The sequence below is a fragment of the Lepidochelys kempii genome, chromosome 3 (assembly GCF_965140285.1).
Source record: "Lepidochelys kempii isolate rLepKem1 chromosome 3, rLepKem1.hap1, whole genome shotgun sequence".
Lineage (NCBI taxonomy): Eukaryota > Metazoa > Chordata > Testudines > Cheloniidae > Lepidochelys > Lepidochelys kempii.
In genome coordinates this window covers 176360971-176385407 of record NC_136382.1, presented here as the reverse complement: position 1 = coordinate 176385407, position 24437 = coordinate 176360971, and the positions used below count along the sequence as shown (strand labels likewise).

Genomic DNA, 24437 nt, shown 5'->3' with positions numbered 1-24437 from the left:
TCCTACACATTTATTACCAGATCTAGTGCTCATGGCTTTGAGTAGCCCTATAAGGCTGCAGTGGGATTCTTTTTATAAATAACCACTTCTGGGTCTTTCCACTGACTTCAAAGTGTTTCTGGATTAGGCCCTACGTTGAGGGCTTAAGTGACACACAGGCTTTATGCTGGTCCTGTGCATGGAGTCGATCTGACCCTGTTAGAACAAGGAGCAGCCTCCGCTGGTGGTTTATTTTATTTCCTCTCTGGTGCTATTTCAAAAGTAACTATCTACAGTTTATATTGTTGATCTCTGGGATTTAAAAACAACTTAAAGCAAAATAGCCACCGATTGCTCATGATGCATTCTAATCAGATATCTCAGAATACATAGCTTGCTCAAGCAGAGACAATATCATTAATTGCTCACCCCTGTAAAAGACCTAATTTGTTTTGGGGAATTCAAAATCTGTAAAAAAAAGACAAAGCCACATGAATGGATTGACAGCAGCAGGCTAATGGAGAACAAATATAACTGCTTCTTCAAAACATTCTGATTAAAACTAACATTGTTCTGCATCCCAGATGACTCTCTCTGCTGTCAAACATTCTTATTAATGAACATCTGAGTACTTAACTTATTGGGGATAGCGAGGTCTAGAACCCCTGCTGTTAGTGCTAATGTAAACCTCCCTTCTGGTTATGCAGTTGTCTGCTGAGACTGATTATTATGTTCTTAAAAAAAGTTAAAATCACTCTGAAAGGGATGAGGAAAAATATGATCGTGGTCTATCACTGGATGCTCCAACAACATGACTGAGCCTTTCACTGCAAATGTATTTCGTAGACACATGCAGGGCCTTCATTATATTGCTAGGAAAGGCCAACTCCAAAGCACAGACAGTCACAAAAAAAATTTATATTTATATATTAGTCAAAAGCCTAATCTTTAGGTGATTAGTGTTAAGGGTTACCTTGAACAGAAGAAAATAGAGTTAGAAATGTAAAGTAAGTACAAAGAGCTAGAGAAGAAATGATGTAGTTTATTTCATCTACCAACAGCTTGTTTTATATTTCAAAGACAGCAATTATGACCTCCAAAAGACAGCTCAGAGTTTTATATACTAATTTCATTATAACTGTATATATTTCTGGTCATTATTATTGTTTTCCTCTTGGAAACTATAAACTATGGTTGAATGTAGTGTTCCAAAATGCATTTGTGTGGTTAAGTTACACACATGACGCTCTTCAAAATGCTCATGATGTCATTTTAAATTTTTATATGGAGCCATCAGCTGCAGCATGTTGGATTGTCTCAGTAAAGTTCCCGAGCGTTTGAGTCAGACCCTGCTGTTAGGCTGCTATAGGACTGGATCGACACTTTGTGAAAATGACTATGCTGTAAAAACCAAGCAATTCACCTCACTTACGCAGAGCGCACAGAAGATGACACAAGGGAACAGAAAAATGGTCCAGCTAGTTTGAGATCCTGTTTGCAAGAGAGGCCATGTGCAAGAGACACCTGACCAATTATATCATCTTGGTAGGGTATTTTCCTGGCCCCCCAACTGGTGCAAACTGTTATATCCTGGAGCATGAGAATTTGGCACCTTTGTGTTTCTCTAACCTAGCTAATGTAATGGCATTATTATTTGCATTATAGCAGCAACTAGAAGCCGCAGGCAGGAGTCAGGTCTCATCGTATTAAGTGCTGCACAAAAAGATCTTACCATCTAATTTAAGGCAAAAAGTAACAAAAAATAAGGCAGGAGCAAGGGAAGGAAGATGAGGGAAATGGTACTGAGAACATGCAGATAATTTTATTTTTTTAATCTTACTAAGCTATGTGTCTCAATAGTATCTTCCATCAGCATAGTCACATAACGTTATGCCATATAAAATTGTTTCTTTTGCTCGTTTTGTTTGTTTTGCTTGTTTTGCTTGTTTCATTGAAAGCTCCCTTGTTATGATATTATAGGATAGGACAAACAGGAGTGGTTAACTGGCAGTCTACATCTTTTATTTTATATATCTCTAGCATATCTCCTTTCACGTGTGTTTCTCTACTAAATAATCTTTGGTATTTTACAAAAAGAAAAGGAGTACTTGTGGCACCTTAGAGACTAACCAATTTATTTGAGCATGAGTGCATCCGATGAAGTGAGCTGTAGCTCACGAAAGCTCATGCTCAAATAAATTGGTTAGTCTCTAAGGTGCCACAAGTACTCCTTTTCTTTTTGCGAATACAGACTAACATGGCTGTTACTCTGAAACCTTTGGTATTTTAAAAATTCTCCTCCTAGGTTTCATATTCTATGACCTCTCATGATAATTTCAAAATGATCATATCAGGAATGAAATGAGGTGGTCATAAGCATACACAACCTTCACTATGAAGCATTGATTTATACAATGGCATTATACTTTCTTTCCATATAATTCTCCATCCTTCTGACCACCATTGTCTATTGAGCAGATGCCAACATTTAGCTGACCATGTCAGGTAATACAGAACCCAACTAAGCATAAAAACCGTTAAAAAAACCCCTTCCTCCCAACATATATTACTTTGTATACAGAATGTCATCTTCCATCTATCTCATTGTATTAGGTCCTGTTGGAGTTTCCCCACAATCTTCCCTACTCTGAATTAACCTAAATATTTATGTGTTTTTTCCAGGCTATTTGTTTTGGGTGGGCAAAAGAAGTAAAGTGATGGGAACAGGAGGAAAGAGAGAAAGACATTGAACAAGATAACTTAGTAGAGCTTTTTCTATTACTAATTTCTATTATATTGGACACCTGTGTCTAATACTGATCACTGTGGTATGCCACTATTTACTTCTTGCCATGCTTGAAATTGACCATTTATTCTTATTTATTGCTTCCCAATATTTATTGCTTGCTCTTATCCAGTTTTTCAGCCTCCCAACTGAATCTGGTATCATGAGTTAACTTGGAAAAAAGGGTGTGTCCTAGAATCAAGATCCTGCAAATGGAACTAGTTTTTTTTTCTAATTTAGAGTGAAATTCATCTAAAGGGCCAGCCATGGGGCTTCAACAGGTCATAGCAAAAGGCCAATGCATCACTTAAGTCCCACTTTGAAGCACTAGTGCAATCCCTTTGCATTTCTCTCTTACAGAATACCTGCAAGATATACACAAGAACTCAACAACGCACCCATGTGCCTTTATGTTTGCAGCTTGTTAGTCAGATACATGCACACCGTGTTTTATGTACAATGAAGGACATATCAACATGACTTACAGTTCTGATGGCTTTTAGTCATATTTTCTGAGTCCAAGGCATGATAGAATTCATATGCAGAACGGCCCAGTAGCTCTTCTGGGTGGTATCCAATCAATTCAGTAATTCTTGACCAAGAAAAAAAAGGTTTTATTAGATCTTTCCTACTCCACAATGTCTCTATATATTTTAAGTGCTGCCATTAATTTAAGTCCTTATAGCAATAGATCTGAAATATGATGTCAAAGAATACACACTGGGATTTCTTTCTGGAACATATTAGGAAATACAATATTCTTAATAATGATCTGCTGTTACCATACTTAGGGTATATCTACCCTGCCATAAAAGACCCACAGCACAGTCACAGCTGGCCCAGATCAGCTGACTTGGGCTCATGAGGCTCGGGCTATAAAACTGCAGTGTAGACGTTCAGGCATAGGCCTGGCCTCTGAGATCCTCCCCCTTATGAGGTCTCACTGCCTTGGCTCCAGCCCAAGCCTGAGTGCTACCTTTAGCTCTGCAGCCTTTGAATACTTTTATCATTCATTTCTATAGTGGTTATTAAGGCAGCCATTAAAAACACTATTTTCTCGCCAAGAGTTCCATAACAGCTGGAAAACTCACTACAGGCAAATCATTGCTTACAAGTTGTCTCACTGTCTATTACTCCAGATGGGCCTGATCCTCCACATCAGGAGCAGTGTGTGCAAAGAATAGAAGGTCCTGCCCTCTGGCTATCTACTCTGCTTATATAATTCTTACAGTTTTGACTTTAAAAACTGAACTGTAGCAAGGGATTAGCTCATTGCTTTTGGTATTTCATTTATCAAAACAAAATACACAGTAAACTAATGCCGGGAGAGACAGTAAGTTTTTAAAAAAATAGCTGCTCTGCTTATTCAGTAATGTTTCTCAACAAAAAATCCATGAGGATATTTGGACTGTGTTACTAGGATCAGGAATCCACACACTATGCAGGGTTTACACAGATAGAATTGTGAAAGTCTGATCTCAAAAATCAGAAGTTTCTTAAAGGACCTAAATAAGTATTTAGGAAGGATTTAGCTCGGCATATCGGAGAAATTTTAAAAAGTCTTCAAAATGAGTAGACATATCAAAATAAATATTTACTGGCTGGGTGGGTTAATTTTAAATAAGTGTTTCCTGAATTAAATTTGAAGTGCATGTAACTGTCACATGAAAAATATTCAGAAATTCATCTATTAAAAACATGAAACAAAGTAGACCTCAGTTAATGAGAAAACCCCCTATATACATCCAACAGCAAAGTCACATCTACTGCAGAGATTCTAAGGAACCATTATTATTTATTGTTTCATCCATAATACTCCTGGGTGACTTGTTCAATTCTTTAAACAAACTGCAGTAAAAACTGGGAAATTAACAGACAACAACAAAAAACAATCGACTAACTCCTAGCTTGTCATAAACATTACAAAGCCAGGAAATTCAGACTTCAATGAATACTCAGTCTCCTCTCTCTTCTCGCACGTAATTGCCATTAACATTAATAGTCACACAGACCTACAAGCAGCACAACCAAGTGCAGAAGCAAACTCTCAGTTTTGTATAAATGTGCTTGGGAGGGGTTGCTGTTGGTCTGAGTGTTTTTCCAATGCTCTAGGGAAAAGTATGGCTTAAGCCATAAACATCCATAAAGTAGGTACACATAAATACTGCAAGAGCCAAGTTAATGTACAAGGCAGCCACCTGCAAGGCCTCCTCCACGCTAGTACCACAAATAAACTATGTGCTTTAGTATACGGTTTGATAGCTGACACTGCTGAGTCAGGTGCTTTACACACATAAATATATGGCCCACATCCCTTGTGACCCCTTTATGTTGTCCCAGAAAAATCCATGTGCCAGATTCTGATTTCAGTTGGGATGACTCTAGATTTACATTGGTGTAAATAGGATCAGGTCTGGCTCCTTTGTGGGAAGCCTACAGAGCTGTTTGTCCACATATCTGGGGGACCCATGATTGGGGTGGAGAACGTGTGCCCTGCACCCCACTTGCTAATCATGGATATCCTGGCCAGTGCATATGGAGAATGCTCTGCCAGAATTTGGCCCTGTAAATGCCTCCACATACACAGGATAAGCCAATTCATCCTGTTCTATGAATATACAAGTAACCACCAGTGCATTGATTCTGCTCGTTGTAAATCACATTTCTTCAAATATGTCAGAGTGGTGTGGGTTTGAAAAACATTGTTTTCTATTAATTCGCTTAGTCAGTGAACAAATACAGCACTGCCAATGCCAACGTTAAAAAATCATGAGTTAGGTCCCTCCAAAATTATGAGAGAGGCTTAAGAATAAGATGACTTTAAAATAATACATCTAGGGTTCTTTTTGTTTGCCTTCTGGTTTCTGAACCTTTATGTTGTACTTGGATCATGTTTGCAAGCTTTCCTCTGCAACCAGGAGGGCTAGAAGTTTACTTTTTAATTAAAGCTGAAATTCTCACAGGACCCAGGACTTTAAGTAGAATACCAAATATCATGAGACTCACAAAGTAATTGTGAATGCTGCAAATAGGTTAATATAAATAAAACCAATCAAAGTCTGCTCTGTCTTCAATGGAGATGCGTTGGTATAACTGGCCACAGAATTTGGCCATGTGCACTAATTTGAATATGTAATCCTTAAAAATTTTAAACCACTAGTACAGAATTAGCAACCAACCCAGGTGGGATTGCAACCCCATTACCTGGGGCAAGTTTTTAAAATTCAGAAAGTTTGGGATTTAACCCTAGTCTTCAAATATGGATTTAGAGACAGGAGGGGAAAGAAATAAAGTTTAACAGTAAAGCAAGGGATAGACACTGATCTCAATTATGCCAGTGTAAATAAAAAATTACTCCATCATCTTAAATTGAGTTACACCAGTGAAATTGACATGAGAGTCCCTAGTGCTGTAGTAATGCATAATTTTGTCTGCAATTCAAACATGGCATTTTTAGCTAGCTGCATGCCGGTTCCGTGGATTTGAATCCCCTAACTCCTCTTTCAATCAGTTTCTAGCTAACTTCCTCATTACAAAAATCCCCTTCTTGTAGTTCCATGTTACAGCACCATCTCTTGTAGTATGAGCCTCCAGTGAGGATGTCAAATTGAATTAGATCAGATGTAATCTTTGGATTAAACTGTTGTGTCTCTGGCAACGGGCGTGTCAGTGTCCTTTTGCTGAGATCAGCTAAAATGTACAAACAATATATTAAAAAAAAAATCCTCTCAAGAGGCTGAGTATCAGAGAACTGCACTCATGCTGTGAAAGAACAATATTGAACAGAAAGAAATTCTAAACATCCTAAATCACACTGAAATATTACTCAAGTATTAAAGTTTTAAAATAGCTACTTTTTTTAAATTGGCTAAATCAACTGTACTCCCTTGTTAACTAATCTGTTAACAGTTCTAGGCTTCATTGCGTTTCTCTTTAAACCCTGTCCTGTACAGTGTGACTGTACTTAATTGAAAAGGTTTGAAGCAAGAGATTTTTCTTTTTTCTCTCACCTTTCAGAAAACTAAAATATGCTGAAAGAGCTTCATGGGTTTTTAAAAAAAAATAAGAAGTACCATAGTATGCACTACAGAAATTCTGTATCTTCTAGTTGTTACAGGAGTAACCTTTACTTAAAGTTGCAGAACCGTTTCATGCATTCTGGGGGCAGGCAGGGGTTGGCGCTGTTAATTTTCAAAATCTTAAAGCGCATAGGCTACAGCCTTTGCAGAGATGAAAATTAGATTATCCAATTCCATGCCACATTATGCACCAGATGTGATGCCAAATGCACCACCAGTGCTGCGTCACACACAGCCCATAACTCCATTTTAAGTTACTGGACATTTTGTGAAAGAACATGGCGTGCAGCGAATAGGTTAAATGTATGTGTCAAAAATGCTATTGGGGAGCTGCTATAGTTTAGTTTTTGAGACAAATCCTCCAGTTACTCTGAATAGCTTCCACAGGAATCTCCTGATTGTACAGAATGTCAGATGAACATACAGAGCACAATAAATTGTACAGTAGCAAGCAGTTAGCTTGAACCAACCAATCAAGGAGGAAAGCATTTTTCTGGAAGTGTGATGTGGGAAGGAGGGGGAGAAAAGAAAAATAAAAGGAAAAGATATGTATGTATGCTCCATGGGACTAATCAATCATTACATACAAACTAAGAAATCCTTATTACTTTGGGTTTGAACACTAGGCAGAAAATTGTTTCTCATTCAAGCTGTGGATAGATAGCACATTTTATTTTAGTGTATTTTCATCTTTGAGATGAAAAGCAGAGTGAAGCAAGGATGTGTTCTTGCCCCTACACACTTTGGAATCTTCTTCTCAGTACTCTTGAACTGTGCATTTAAGGACATGAAAGATGGAGTGTATCTCCACACAAGATCAGATGGGAAACTCTTCAACCTGTCCCGATTTAAGTCAAAGGCCAAAGTCAAAAAGGTGCTAATCAGGGAACTTCTATTCACTGATGATGATGCCCTTATAGCCCACGATGAAGATCTACTACAAGAACTCATGGACTGCCTTTCAAGTGCCTGTCAGGCATTTGCTCTCACCATCAGCATTAAGAAATGGTTGTATTAGGACAGGGGGTTCCACAAGATCCTTCGATCACCTTAAATGCAAATCAGCTAGAAGTAGTCCAAAAGTTCAGCTATTTAGGTTCCAAAGTGACCACCAACCTCTCACTGGATGAAGAACTACATGTTCGCATTGGAAAGGCTGCCACCACCTTTAGCAGAGTTACTAAAAAAGCATGGAACAACTCAAAGCTTATCATCAAGACCAAAATGCTAGTGTACCAAGCTTGTGTCTTCAGCACTCTCATGTATGGTGGGGAAATATGGATAACTTATGCTCATCAGGAGAAATGGTTAAACAGTTTCCACGTATGCCACATACTCAACACCAAATGGCAAGATAAAGTCACCAATGCAGAAGTTCTCAAAGGGCAAATTTACCAAGTGTGGCAGCCGAGTTCAAGTAAAGACGACTGTGCTGGCTGGGCCATCTGAGTAGGTTGGAAGACTGACACATACCCAAGGACATGCTGTACAGGGAGCTATCAGAGAGAACAAGAACAACAGAATGTCCCAAGTTTCGCTATAAAGACACATGCAGGTGAGATATGGAGGAATTTGGAATTGATCCTGACTGATGGGAAATATTGGCAAGTGATTGTAAGAAGTGGCGCCATCATCTCCATCAGGGTATCAAAATCCAGGACAGGAGCTGGCTCCTACAGCTTGAAGAGAAAAGAGCCCATAGGAAGCAAGCAGCTCCCAACCAGGGTAAATAAAAATCCATTATATTTTTAAAAAAAATAAAAAAATAGGATTTTTTAAATTTAAATAGGTTTTTTTGATTAAATGCCTTTTGAGGGAAAAAAACCTATCTGAAGATAGTTTTAATTAAGACACATTATAGCTCAAAGATATCTCATCATGGAATAGGGATTACAAATTCTAAATCTACAGTATGAGACAATATATTCATGTAATGTTTAAGAAAAGTTTTGTTAATGAGTTCCAATAGTTCATGGATTAGGGACCCAATCTTATGGGGTTCCACAGGCTTCTGTATAGATTATTTAGGTTAATCTTTCTATCTACCCAAGGGGACTCAGTGCTCAGTGTAGAAGATACCATCAGAGATGCTTAGTTTTGCAGTTCTCAAACTGTGGATTAGTGTCTCCAGAGATAACATGCTTGTTAACAGCAAAAATGTTTTAAATAAATAATATATAGAGTTGAGAAATAACAGACCTCAACCCTGTTGTCCCTCTGCAAATTTGTGTACACATAGTCAGTCCCTTACCTCTCTCTAATAAAAGTGCAAACTTTCAGAAAGTTCAATGAATAGAAGATTGTTGGGGGCAGAATAGATCTGGACAAGGAGAAGAAATCTGGAGATAAATGTGAGAAGGGAGGGATAGGCAGTAGAAACAAACGTGAACTGTTTGAGCAGCATATTCCAGAAGTCTTGAGGTCTTTCTGAGTGTAGCCTTCATTGAGTAAAGAAGTAAAACAGGGTGCAAGCCCAATTTAATAAAAACAGTTCTTTACAGTTCACCTTTAATGAACTTAGCCTCACAACAGCCTTTGAGGTAGGGAATTTTCCATGCATGCATTTTACTAAATGGCAAAGAGGGGAAGTGACTTATCTAAGGTCACACAGTCAGTCGGTGCCTGACAGATCCAGGAACAGACCCCAGATCATCTGATTTCCAGTATTGTGCCTTAACCACAAAGCCTTGCTGTGTGTCACTAATATCCCACAATGTTTTTACTACAATTAAAAAAGGAAAGAGTAGAACAGCTCTAAAAACTACATTGATAAAATAGCAATTGGGTCACATTTCTGCTTCCAGGGATCAGTGCATGTCTCTTTGTTGTTTTACTGGATTCTGAGATATGTTATTACCAGAATAACTGAATTCAGAACCTGGCCCTTTAGACGTAACTGAGAGAAGGATTGGGGTCATAAAACACAAGAGGCAGTCCATCAAAAGAAAAATTCCATAAATACTTACATTTTAAAAGAGAGGTAGAAGGGATAGCAAAGTTCTTTCCCACTACTCACACCTCAACTAAAATTACTACTGTTCCTCTAATTGGCAGCCATGTAACCTTTGAAATACAAATGTTAACTGAGAACACAAAGCAAGTATCAGCAGGAGTGCTGTCCAAATTTTTTGTTCATTGTTGGCATCCTTTCATCTGCGAGAGACGGTGGGAATTGCAGCCTATGATGGTTGATGGTACATGGTTTGCAATGTCTCATGTGACTGAATAGTTCAATCTGAGATTCGCATGATCTTTGGCAGTTATTACAAATATAAGTATCTTGGTGATAAGTAATAGTCAGCATGGATTTGTCAAGAACAAATCATGTCAAACCTAATAGCTTTCTTTGACAGGGTAACAAGCTTTGTGGAGAGGGGATAAGCGGTAGATATGGTATATCTTGATATTAGTAAGACCTCGCATGACCTTCTCATAAACAAACTAGGGAACTACAACCTGGATGGGGCTACTATAAGGTGGGTGTATACCTGGTTGGAAAACCATTCCCAGAGAGTCATTATCAATGGTTAACAGTCAAGGTGTGCCTCTAGGAAGCCTTGAAAAAAGCATACTGATTGCAATAATCCAATCTGGAGATAATGAGGACATATGATTGAGACCAGATCATTCTAGTAACTGATGGGGCAACGTTTTCTAGCTAGCCACAAAAAGTGTTTCTTGTGGCTGGTGCTATGAGAAATTCTAGTGTGAGTGAGGAGCGTAGAAGGACTCCTATACTGTAGATTGTTAAAATAATCTGGAGATAGACATCCTCAATCAGAGGAGATAGTACGGAGGTGACAAGCTCTTTTAAGTATTTCCCTGTAAATTTCCCCGTGTAACCTTCATCTTGTTTGAAGTTAGCTCCAGCCAACAACTTCTCATCTATGTGCTGACACTGGCCAGATATTGGGACAGCTGGGTGACAGTGGTGTTGTGTGTGATACAAAGATAAACAGAGTTGATTGCTCTCTGCTCATAATTGCAATTTATAGCATTAAGTCTCACAATTTGTCCCAGCAGCTGCAAGCAGATACTGAATAGGTCACAAGAGAGGAATGAATCTTACAGTACACTCCAGAGGTGTCCTATTGGTACAGGAGGGGTCGCCCATCAGTACAGGCCTCAAGAAAAATTCAGACCATTTCAAGGATTTTCCCTACCGAATGTCTGACGCAGAAGAGAAACATCCCATAAGTAGAAATTTCAATTGCTACTAAGAAACCTAGGAGCATGATGAGTGTAGAGGTTTGCCCCTTATCTACTGTTATCATGATGGGAGATAATGATAATGGGAGACCATCCTTCACCGGTCAAAACCAGATTCATAAACAGAACTTTAAGTACCATTTAAAATGAAAATTGCTAAATGAATATTTTCACAGCAGCCAGCCAGTCATGGCATACTTTCTCAGGTACAGTGGTATTGACTGTTTTTTGTATTGCACACACATGAAGACTACTGTAAGAGAAGAGCCAATTTCTGAGTGTAACTCATGGCACCTATTTTCCATTAGAACATGGTCATCTTTGTTTAGACTCCAAGACAAAACTGTTGCAACATGCCCTCAAGTTGGATGCCTTTTGATGTTCTGATATCATGACATGGAGATGTGGCAACTGAAGTCATGACAAGGTGCTGTTGCTTCAGCCCTGTGATGTTACACCCCATATTCTTCATAGAAATATCGTTATGATATGAATATGGCCAAAGATATATTTTATGCAACATGGGTCTTGTAAAGCATCATTGGAAAGGTTATGATGCACTGAATGTGATTATCCAATTTGTATGCATGTATCCTTTCTGTATCTAAAGTTAGGAATACTGACTATGTAGCAATTACAACTGTGTGTGTATCTGGGAGACACCCACCAGACAAGCAGCCATCACAGCCTTGATGGGCCATTACGAAGAAACATTAAGACTGTGAAGATACTAATCTCTCTCCTTCCTGAGAGGCATCCTGGGATATAGCTGTGACACTACCAGGTCAAGTGGTCCTGTCACCTATACAAAATATCACCTTCGACATTGCTGGTACTTTTCCTCTGTAGGGGGATGGGGATCAAACTAAGGTTTTCCACTTTAGGTAAATCCCTTTTCAGGCTGGGGAGGGGGTTAATCTGGACTCTCCTCCATTGCCTACCCAAGAAGAAAGACTGCTGAAAGTACCTGGAGCTAACCTGAGGGGAAAGGCAGGGGTGAGTCCAGACTGAGACAGGGGGTCCTGTCTGTAAGAAGAAATAACTGGAACTCTACGTTACAGAAACTCTGCAAATTATCTAAAACAACATTTAGGGTGAGAAATTACTTCTTGAAACCAGTCTCTTTAAGATCTTAAGCTTCGTATGCATGTTTTGTTTTATTTGCTCAGTAATCTGCTTTGTTCTGTTTGCTATCCCGTATAATCACTTAAAATCTGCCTTTTATTGTTAATACATTTATTTTGTTTATAACATAACCCAATTTGTGCAATTCATATCTGGGGGGGGGGCGGGGCAAGAAGCTGTGCATCTCTCTCTTCACATTGAGGGAGAGGGTGAATTTTTATGAGCTTGCACTGTGCAGATCTTTCTATACAGTGCAAGACAATATACCTTTGGGTCTGCACTCCAAGAGAGGTGGGCACCTGATTGCTGGGGCAAGTCCCTTAAACGGAGTCTTCCCAGAGCTGATCTTGGTGTCTGTGTCTTTCTGCAGCTGGGTGTGGCCCTGCCTGTGTGTATGCTAGAGGAAGCTTAAGAGCCTGGCTCAGCAGGAAAGAATAAAGGGGGCCCAGGCTGTTGGAACAGGTGGGCTCAGTGGTATCCCAGTACATCAGGTGGCACCTTAAAGGGGGGCAACCCATCATAAGCCCCTTGGGATGTTTTTAATGACTTATAAGTAGTGACTAGCCTGTGAAAAAAGGGTTGAATGGCTGCATTATTTTTGTCCAAACTAGATCATGAGCAAACATTTTTGTTTTAAGAACTATCATGATGCATCCAATTCAGATCTCTCAGAACAAAACATTCCACTTACAAACAATTCTGTTCATAATGTGTGTTATTTTCAGGTGGCTTTTTCCTTCCTTGGTCTGTAATTCCAAGAGACATTAAAGACACACTGACTTCTCAAAGGTCAAGGCTAAGGGCTAAAAATACTGTGGTGAAGTCTTCCCCGCACCCCACTCCAATGTTTCTATCAGGTTGAAAATGTAATTGGTAAGGTATGCAAATGCCACTGAAACCCAAAATACAATTAGGCACACAAGTTCATAAATGTTACGGCTGGGAGGAACCCTTGTGATCATCTGACATCCTGTACAACACCGGCCAATTTCAGCCAATGATTTCTGCATCAATTTTAAATAACTTGTCATTGAATTACAGCATATCTTGAAGGAAGAAGACCTCCAATCTTGATTTAAAGACTCCAAGTGATGGAGAATCCACCACAACCCTAGGTAAGTTGCTCCAATGATTAATTACTCTCACTAAAAATGGGCATCTTATTTCTAGTCTGAATTTGTCTACCTTCAGCTTCCAACCACTGGATCTGGCTATGACTTTGTCTGCTAGATTAAAGAACCCTCTGCTAACAGAAATATTCTTGTGTACGTACTTACAGACCACAATCAAGCCACCTCTCTGAACCATCACACATTCTATGCAACAGTGTCTCAGGAATTCCTTATGGCTGCTTGTTTCTCTCAAGGATGTTTGTAAACTTCACCTAGCAGAAAGCACATCAGCAGGACCCTAAAACAAGACAACAACCAAATTCAAGAAATGCCCGTCAAACTCCCCAACCTTGCTCCAGAAAAGAAAAACTCCTAGAAGAATAATCCAAGTCTGGCAAGAAGCACGAAGGCTTGCTGGAGAGCTGGGCTGTGCCAGTCTCTTTGCCTCACTGCCTGATCTGGAAGTGGCTGGGTATCTTGGAGGGAGTTAGGCTTGGGACTGGCACATGCCTCTTCTTCCAACTTCCTTTCAGAACTGGATTTATTTCTCTTGTGTGAGTCCTCCCCCATGCAGGTTGCCCAGGCTGTTGCTTTTGATGGGTCTTGGCAGGGATTTTTGATTGTTCTTCATTTTTCTGGTGCTGCTGAGGAGTTTTCTGTTGGATGAAGTTTATCCACCACTGGACAGGAAAACTGAGCCACAAGGATTTCCTGAGACCAAACTGATACATACTCGGTGTGAGGTTTCTCACTTCTCCTTTTCTGTGCTGACATTTCACATTTCTAACAATTATATTATCACCTCGATAAAAGAGGAACAACACACACAAAATAACTATCCACTAACATATAGAGAGAAACCAGTGTCTCTTGTGAAGTACTTTAAGGAAAAAATCAGCTGAGAGGAGACAGCAAATCAGTGCTTTCAGCACCTGCTATTGTGTTACTAAGGCAGTAAAGTTACAAAAACCTGCCCTGTAAAGCAACTCATGCTATATAAGGCAGGACTGAAAGCTCCAAGTCAAGGGCTGAATTGTGTCTATATATAGCCTTGTTTTAAAGACAGTGAATCTTTGAAGGGCAAGTATCAACAGCTTGAGGTCTCATTTTTAAATACTCCCAAAATAAAATCTGGGGGAGATGGGCGAATGCTACAATGCAGTGGAGAGCCTCCTGCTCCCCACAGGTCTGCCACCAAGATCAATTTATGGCTTTGATAGTCGTGAGGCACATTGCTCTTTATAGAATCACAGAACTGGAAGGGACCTCAAGAGGTCATCTAGTCCAGGCCCCTGCACTCATGGCAGGACTAAGTATTATCTAGACCAGCCCTGACAGGTGTTGGTCTTACCTGCTCTTAAAAATCTCCAATGATGGAGATTCCACAACCTTTCTAGGCAATTTATTCCAGGGCTTAACCACTGTCACAGTTGGAAGTTTTTCTTATTGTCCAACCTAAACCTCCCTTGCTGCAATTTAAACCCATTGCTTCTTGTCCTATCCTCAGAGGTTAAGAACAATAATTTTTCTCCCTCCTCCTTATAACAACCTTTTATGTGCTTGAAAACATGTCCCCCCTCAGTCTTCTTTTTTCCAGACTAAACAAACCTATTTTAAAAAATCTTTCTTCATAAGTCACGTTTTCTAGACCCTTAATCCTTTTTCCTGCTCTTCTCTGGACTTTCTCCAATTTGTCCACATCTTTCCTGAAATGTGGCACCCAGAACTGGACAAAATTCTCCAGTTGAGACCTCATCAGTGTGGAGTAGAGCGGAAGAATTACTTCTCGTGTGTTGCTTACAACACTCCTGCTAATACATCCCGGAATGATGTTTGCTTTTTTAAAACAGTGTTACACTGTTGACTCATATTTAGCTTGTGGTCCACTATGACCCCCAGATCCCTTTCTGCAGTACTCCTTCCTAGGCAGTCATTTCCCATTTTAAGAACAGGAGTACTTGTGGCACCTTAGAGACTAACAAATTTATTTGAGCATAAGCTTTCGTGAGCTACAGCTCACTTCACGAAAGCTTATGCTCAAATAAATTTGTTAGTCTCTAAGGTGCCACAGGTACTCCTGTTCTTTTTGCGGATACAGACTAACATGGCTGCTACTCTGAAATTTCCCATTTTGTATGTGCGCAACTGATTGTTCCTTCCTAAGTGGAGTACTGTGCATTTGTCCTTATTGAATTTCATCCTATTTACTTCAGACCATTTCTCCAGTTTGTCTGATCATTTTGAATTATAATCCTATCCTCCAAAGCACTTGCAACTCCTCCCAACATGCTATCGTCTGCAAATTTTATAAGTGTACTCTCTATTATCTAAATCACTGATGAAGATATTGAACAGAACTGGACCCAGAACTGATCCCTGCGGGACCCCACTCATTATGCCCTTCCAGTATTACTGTGAACCACTATTAAAACTACTCTCTGTGAATGGTTTTCCAAACAGTAATTCACCTACCATATCTCCATCTAGGTTGAATTTCCCTAATTTGTTTATAAGAAGGTCATGTGAGACAATATCAAAAACTCTACTAAAGTCAAGATATATCACTTCTACCACTTCCCCCCATCCACAAGGCTTGTTACCCAGTCAAAGAAAGCTATCAGGTTGGGTTGTCAAGATTTTTTCTTGACAAATCCATGCTGACTGTTAATTATCACCTTATTATCTTCTAGGTGTTTGCAAATTGATTGCTTAATTTTTTGCTGTATTATCTTTCTGGGTCCAGAAGTTAAGCTGACTGGTCTGTAATTCCCCAGGCTGTCCTTATTTCCCTTTTTATAGATGGGCACTATATTTTCTCTTTTCCAGTCTTCTGGAATCTCTCCCATCTTCCATGACGTTTCAAAGATAATCGCTAATGGCTCAGATATCTCCTCAGTCAGCTCTTGGAGCATTCTAGGATTCATTTCATCAGGCCCTGGTGATTTGAAGACATCTAATTTGTCTAAGTAATTTTTAACTTGTTCTTTCCCTATTTGAGCCTCTGATCCTACCTCATTTTCACTGGCATTCACTAAGTTAGACGTCCAATCACCACCAACCTTCTTGGTGAAAACCAAAACAAAGAAGTCATTAAACACCTCTGCACCTCTGCCATTTCCACATTTTCTGTTACTGTTTTTTCTCTCTCCTTGAGTAACGGGCCTCCCCGGTCCTTGGTCTTCCTCTTGCTTCTAATGTATTTGTAGAATGTTTTCTTATTACTCTTTATGTCTCTAGCTAGTTTGATCTTGTTTTGTGCCTTGGCCCTTCTAATTTTGTCCCTATATACTTGTGTTATTTCTTACCTACCAACTCCCTGAGTTTGCTAAAGTCTGCCTTTTTGAAATCCATTATCTTTATTTCTCTGTTCTCTCTCCTACCATTCTTTAGAATCATGAACTCTATCATTTCAGGATCACTTTCACCCAGGCTACCTTCCACTTTCAAATTCTCAACCAATTCCTCCCTATTTGTCAAAATCAAACCTAGAACAGCCTCTCCCCTAGTAGCTTTTTCTACCTTCTGAAATAAAAAAATGTCTCCAATACATTCCAAGAACTTGTTGGATAATCTGTGCCCTGGTGTGTTGTTTTCCCAGCTGATGTCTGGTAGTTGAAGTCCCCCATCACCCCCAAGTCCTGGGCTTTGCATGATTTTCTTAGTTGTTTAAAAAAAGCTTCATCTACCTCTTCTTCCTGGTTAGGTGGTCTGCAGTAGACCCCTACCCTGACATCACCCTTGTTTTTCACCCCTTTTATCCTTCCCCAGAGACTTTCAACAAGTCTGTCTCCTATTTCCATCTCAACCTCAGTCCAAGTGTATACATTTTTAATATGTAAGGCAACACCTCCACTCTTTTTTCCTGCCTGTCCTTCCTGTGCAAGCTGTTCCCTTCTATACCAATATTTCAGTCATACATATTATCCCACCAGATTTACAAGCATTTCAAGTTCTTCCTGCTTATTCTCCATACTTCTCGCATTATTATACATTCATCTAAGATACTGATTTGTTTCCCCCACCCCAAGTTCTGTCTTGTCTCTCCATTATCCCTGCTATAACAGCCCATGCTCCCCCCAAATTCTGACTGTTCTCCCAGATCTCCATGTTTTTGACTTATCTGTGGGCTTTGGTCACCCCAAACTAGGTTTTGGTGCCCCCTTCAAACCTAGTTTAAAGCCCAATCTGTATCCAAATATGCTTGTCTCCCTCCTCGATAGGTGGACCCCATCTCTGTTTAGCAGTACTTCTTCCTGGAACAGGAAGCCGAAGCCCTCCTGGCGACACCATCCTTGCAGCCAGGCATTCACCTCCAGGATGTATCTGTCTCTGACTGAGCCCCTACCCTTGACCAGAGGGATTGAAGCTGTGCTCCCAACTCCTTCACCCTTACTCCCAGAGCCCTGTAGTCACTTCTGATCTGTTGAGGGTCATACCTTGCAGTATCATTAGTGCCCACATGGATGAGTAGCATGGGGTAGTAGTCAGAGGGCCGGATGATCCTCGACAATCCCTCCGTAACATCTCGGATATGGGCCCCTGGCTGGCAGCATGCCTCGTGGGATGCCATGTCAGGGCAACAGATGGGTGCCTCCGTGCCCCTCAAAAGAAAGTCACCAACCACCACTACCCTACATTTCCTCCTGGGAGTGGTGGCTGCAATCCTCCCAGCCTTGGGGGTACATGGCTTCTCCTCCTCCATCTTTGGGGAGTGATTCCTCATCGCTCATTGCCAGGGCAGCATAATGGTTTTCCATCACCATGGTGGGTGGGTTGGGAGTAGGGGTGGAGCACTGCCTGGTGCCAGAAGTAACCAACAGCCAGTATCCTCCGTGTGACTAAGCCATATCTTCCTCTCCCGGTGGTGTGACAGCAGTCCTCTGTAGCTGGATAGCCATATGGATGTCTCCACCACCACTACCCTACATTTCCTCCTGGGAGTGGTGGCTGCAATCCTCCCAGCCTTGGGGGTACATGGCTTCTCCTCCTCCATCTTTGGGGAGTGATTCCTCATTGCTCATTGCCAGGGCAGCATAATGGTTTTCCATCACCATGGTGGGTAGGTTGGGAGTAGGGGTGGAGCACTGCCTGGTGCCAGAAGTAACCAACAGCCAGTATCCTCCATGTGACTAAGCCATATCTTCCTCTCCCGGTGGTGTGACAGCAGTCCTCTGTAGCTGGATAGACATATGGATGATATCAATTTCCTGTAGAGCAAGGGGCAGTTAGGACAGGAAGAACTGAAGAGGGAACAACTGTGTTTCTACTGTCTTGTTTTCTTTGCTTCTAAGAACAGAAGGTGATTCCAAGCATTTGAGGAAGTGTTGTGGTTCACATAAGAAGAGATAACTTAGCAAGAGTGTTTTCTCCCAGTGTTTGTTCTGAGCACAAAATCCCCGTCAGCAAAGTGATTGTCTAATTAAGGTGGTGTTCCAGATCAAAAGTGGTCCGAGTCTAAAAAGATTTCATTTCCTGAGCAATAATCCTGCAAGCCCAACCTAAAGTCTGAATACCAAGCTGCCCCTAACACCATCACCTGGACTAAAACTTTGGTGACGGGAACTGAGCTGTTGCTGATACACAAGAAGTTTGCCTGAGTTGGGACTGAGTGAAAATAGAGTAAGCACTCCAGGATTTGAAGTCTTTAAACCATGATTTGAGGACTTCAGTAAGCTCAGACATAGGTGAGAGATTTATTGCAGGAGTGGGTGGGTGAGATTCTGTGGCCTGCATTGTGCAGGAGGTCAGACTAGATGATCATAATGGTCCCTTCTGACCTTAATATCTATGGATCTATGGATCTATGGATGTCTCCATATGAGCATGGATGCTGCCCAGCCTAGCCACCTCCTTCTGTAGCTCTCCCACCTGTGTCCCAAGAGATTCCACCAGCAGGCACCTTTCGCATTGGATGGTCCCCCCAGTCTGGCTTTCTGAGAGTGGGGAATGCAGGCTACAGTCTCTGCAAATCCACACCAGGATCCAGGGTAGGTTGTCTGTCTAGATACAGGTGCAGGTGGAGGAGACAGGAGCAGCGTTGGCACTGGTGATGCAGCACTTCCTAATCATAGTGATCATATTATGTCTTCCACCCACAAACTCCTTCCCAAACTCCCCTGTTTGCAGTCCCTTGTTTGCAGTCCCCTGTTCGCTAGATCCCCTTGGTTGCTCAGCCTCTGGCTTTTAAGGCCTTTTCTACTAGGTCAGCCCTACCCCCTCGTTAATCACACAGGGGGAGGGTGATCGCAAGGCTGATTGAGGCTGATCAAGGATGATCTCCTCACCTCAGTCCCTGCAAAAATCATGGAGCAGGGCCTCAAAGAAACCATTTTGAAGCACTTGGAGGAGAGGAAGGTGATCAGGAACAGTCAACATGGATTCACCAAGGGCAAGTCATGCCTGACCAATCTGATTGCCTTCTATGATGAGATAACTGGCTCTGTGGATATGGGGAAAGCAGTGGATGTGATATATCTTGACTTTAGCAAAGCTTTTGATATGGTCTCCTACAGTATTCTTGCCAGCAAGTTAAAAAAGTATCGATTGGATGAACGGACTATAAGGTGGATAGAAAGCTGGCTAGATTGTCAGGTTCAACGGGTAGTGATCAACAGCTCAATGTCTAGTTGGCAGCCCATATCAAAGTGGCGTGCCCAAGGGGTCGGTTCTGGGGCTGGTTTTGTTCAACATCTTTATGAATGATCTGGATGATGGGATGGATTGCACTCTCAGCAAGTTCTCAGATGACACTAAGCTGGGGGGAGAGGTAGATACGCTGGAGGATAGAGAGAGGGTCCAGAGTGACCTAGACAAATTGGAGGATTGGGCCAAAAGAAATCTGATGAGGTTCAACAATGAAAGTGCAGAGTCCTGCACTTACGACGGAAGAATCCCATGCATCGCTACAGGCTGGGGACCAACTAGCTAAGCAGCAGATCTGCAGAAAAGGACCTGGGGATTACAGTGGATGAGATGCTGGATATGAGTCAGCAGTGTGCCCTTGTTGCCAAGAAGGCTAAGAGCATATTGGGCTGCATTAGTAGGAGCATTGCCAGCAGATCGAGGGAACTGATTATTCCCCTTTATTCGGTGCTGGTGAGGCCACATTTGGAGTACTGCGTCCAGCTTTGGGCCCCCCACTACAGAAAGGATGTGGACAAATGGAGGGAGTCCAGCAGAGAGCAATGAAAATGATCAGGGGGCTGGGGCACTTATGAGGCGAAGCTGAGGGAACTGGGCTTGTTTAGCCTGCAGAAGAGAAGAGTGAGGGGGGAATCTGAGAGCAGACTTCAACTACCTTAACGGGGGTTCCAAACAGTATGGAGCTTGCCTATTCTCAGTGGTGGCAGATGACAGGACAAGGAGTAATGGTCTCAAATTGCAGTGGGGGAAGTCTAGGTTGGATATTAGGAAAAACTATTTCACTAGGAGAGTGGTGAAGCACTGGAATGTGTTACCTAGGGAAGTGGTGGAATTTCCATCCTTAGAGGTTTTTAAGGCCCGGCTTGACAAAGCCTTGGCTGGGATGATAGTTGGTGTTGGTCCTGCTTTGAGCAGGCGGTTGGACTAGATGACCTCCTGAGGTTTCTTCCAACTCTAATCTTCTGTGATTCCATGATCCAGGAAACAAAGGCTCAAACAGTCCCCAGACACACAATCCCAGCTGACCCTGTAACTGAAATAACTTGAAAGAGAAGGAAAAACACAAACAGCCAAACAAACTCACTCACCCCAAGATTAGTACTCACACCTTGTTCGTTTAGCAGGGGAATTTCCTTTTTCCCCCCTCTCAAACTGCCCTGTTTGCAGTCCCCTTTTCGCTATGAGTCAGTGCTATACATTTTTTCAATAGCAACATCTTGTTTTTAAATGATACTGCATCAACTTTAGGTTTTCAAATAATTTTTTTAAATGATCTCACCACAACATCTCATGAGAGAAATTTTCAAAGGTGCTACATAAGTTGTACTCAAGGAATTTCCCTGTGGGAACTTAGCTTTCGAATGTGTATGGGTGTCAGGATGTGTGCACACAATCAAGGTCATATAGAAACTTTGAAGACAATTTAGAACTCTCTTTTGACAATCAGGTCATTGCTGTTAATTCTAAGAGCTCCCCACACATCCACCACTGGATACTTTCAAGCACATGGTGCTCATCTACCTGTGTGCTTCACATGCAGTCTGCTCTTCACTGCTGGGAGGCAGGATATCACTAGTCCCAGCCCTTGCATTCACTCTCTGAGAATTCCAACATCTTTTTAAAAAGCAAAAGAAAGTAAGGTAGCTACCTCCTATTACACTATTGCTTTCTCCCTGTCCAAGCAGAGTAGACTGATGTTGCAATGTTCAGAGTATATTTCTAATAATGATATGTTTGCTACTAAGTCTGAAGGAAGCAATGATCTCAGTCACAAGTTGCCTTTATCCAGTCATATGGTACATTTCTAATCTTTCTTACATTCGTAGCTGCCAAAATTACTCACTTCTGTGGCTGCTTCACAACATTATGAAAAGTACTAAAACTGTTGCTGGCAACCATTTAAGAGCCTTCAAAGCACCAAAGAAATTAACTAACCAAATCCTCAATCCTGCACACACTTATGCATGTGCTTAACATTAAGCATGTGTCAAGTCCCAATGACAACCATGCTGACTTCAATGACACTGCTCCTGTGTTGCTTGCATATGGCTACACTTGCACATATAGAGCACTGGGAGTTAAACCAGCCTTCGGAGACCACAGCAGGGAAAATGCTGCTGTGTGTTTACATTGTCAGTTGCAAGTGCACTGGCATGGCCACATTAGCATAGGGTGACCAGATGTCCTGATTTTATAGGGACAGTCCCGATATCTGGGGCTTTGTCTTACATAGGCGCTTATTACCCCATACCCCCGTCCCGATTTTTCACACTTGCTGTCTAGCCACCCTACATTAGCAGCAGTGCCACAGAGAGCAGTGCATTGTGGTAGCTATTCCAGTGTGCAAGTGGCTGCAATGTGCTTTTCAAATGGGGAGGAGGGTGGAGTGTGACAGGGAGTGTGTTGTGTGTATGGGGGGGAGAGAGAGTGGGTTTGGGGGGGCTGAGAGAGTGTCAGCATGCTGTCTTGTAAGTTCAGACAGCAGCAGAGCCCTCTCCCCCACCCTCTCTCTCACACACACTCACAACAGCAGCATTCCACAGTAAGGATTTGCTTTGTCCCGTAGCAGATAAGGAAACAGAGCTTTGAAAGGGATATCCGCATTCCTGCAGCTTATTTCAAAACAATGAGAAAAGTGGCCACTTGACTTCAGGGGATTATGGGACGTTTCCGGAGGCCAATCACAGCACAGTAATGCAACACCTTGTCCACACTGATGCCAGGGTGTTTCAGCTTGGAGCACAGCGAGCTCTATGCTTCTCGTGGAGGTGGATTACCAGAAGCGCTCCAGCTGCAGAGTCCAGGCACTCTATGTGCCTTGCCAGTGTGGACACATCGGGAGTTAGGGTGCCCGGGGCTGCTTTAATGCGCTCTAACTTGCTAGTGTAGCCAAGCCCTAAGTGTTTGCAAGATTGGGGCCAACACAGTCAACAAGTATAACCTGGTGTCAGAGTCAGTAAAGGGCAGAAGTATTAACCCAAAAGTTGAAAGTTTGAGACAAGACTTTTGGTCCTGGGTCATTAAGTCAGAATCACCAGAAAAGTACACGATCTTGCAAAATTAAAAGGGGAGGAATACACATCAAAGATTAATTGCCTTTCACTTGGCAAAAGAAAGGCATCTCTGTTTTATAGCTGTAGCATACCTATTACAGAATTCTTACAAATTCTCCATTGGAAAATACCATACCTACGGGATTAGCCAGCTGATACTGACCCACCATACTGACCCAAGTGACCCAGCACTTAATTTGTATCCAAAAAATATGGGAAAGCACATGAGTAAGGGCTGTAGGAACAAGTTAATATTAACTCACTTTTAAAAAACAACAAAAATGGATTTATGTTACCAGTAAAGCTCTTAAGAACTAAAGGGCTAATGATATTGCTTTGAATTGTCTCATCTGCTACCAGTGAGCTTGCAATATTCTACTTGCAAGGGAGAATATATATTTATTTTAAATATGACAGTGAAAATCTCATTTTTCCCCCTTATCAATCATCATGGTAAAGGGCCAGGGAGCAGATTTTGGTCCAATTCAGAGGGGAGCATAAGTGAGCCAAGTAGGGTTGCCAGGCATCGGGTAAAAAGTCCAGTTGGCGGCACAGTAGGGGCTAAAGAAGCAGCCGGCATATCCTTGTGGCCCCTAGGCAGAGGGGAGCCCTGAGCGGCAGCTCTGCAACTCCCACTGGCCAGGAACCATGGCCATTGGGAGCTGTGGGGGTGGCGCCTGCAGACAGAGGGAGTGCACAGAGCCGCCTGGCCATGCCTCTACCTAGGGGCTGCAGAGACATGCCTGCTGCTTCCAGGAGTCGCCTGAGGTAAGCACTACTCGGAGCCCACACCCCGAGCCTCCCATGCTCCAGCCTGGACCCCCCTCCTGCATCCTGAACCCCTCATTTCTGGCCCCACCCTGGAGCCTGCACCCCCAGCTGGAGGTGTCACCTCCTCCCACACCACAACCCCCGGCCTCAGCCCAGAGTCCCCTCCCACACTCCGAACCCCTCATTGCCAGCCCCAGCCCCAGCTCCACCCCCACCCCAGAACCCACATCCCCAGCCAGAGCCCTCACCCCCTCCCACACCCCAACCCCCTGCCTCAGCCCAGAGTCCCCTCCCACACTCCGAACCCCTCATTGCCAGCCCCAGCCCCAGCTCCACCCCCACCCCAGAACCCACATCCCCAGCCAGAGCCCTCACCCCCTCCCACACCCCAACCCCCTGCCTCAGCCCAGAGTCCCCTCCCACACTCCGAACCCCTCATTGCCAGCCCCAGCCCCAGCTCCACCCCCACCCCAGAACCCACATCCCCAGCCAGAGCCCTCACCCCCTCCCACACCCCAACCCCCTGCCTCAGCCCAGAGTCCCCTCCCACACTCCGAACCCCTCATTGCCAGCCCCAGCCCCAGCTCCACCCCGACCCCAGAACCCACATCCCCAGCCAGAGCCCTCACCCCCTCCCACACCCCAACCCCCTGCCTCAGCCCAGAGTCCCCTCCCACACTCC

The 24437-nt window shown here is 42.5% G+C and overlaps 1 protein-coding gene across 8 annotated transcripts in view; it reads right to left on the bottom strand.

Annotated features, from left to right (window-relative positions):
- The window catches only part of EPAS1 (endothelial PAS domain protein 1), a 151500-nt gene that overhangs the window by 19212 nt on the left and 107851 nt on the right, over positions 1-24437 (bottom strand). For all 8 annotated transcript variants that reach the window (XM_073339108.2, XM_073339112.2, XM_073339113.2 and 5 more), the window contains one exon: positions 3250-3356. In XM_073339108.2, the coding sequence (XP_073195209.1) occupies positions 3250-3356 (107 nt within the window). The remainder of the gene's footprint in view (positions 1-3249; positions 3357-24437) is intronic.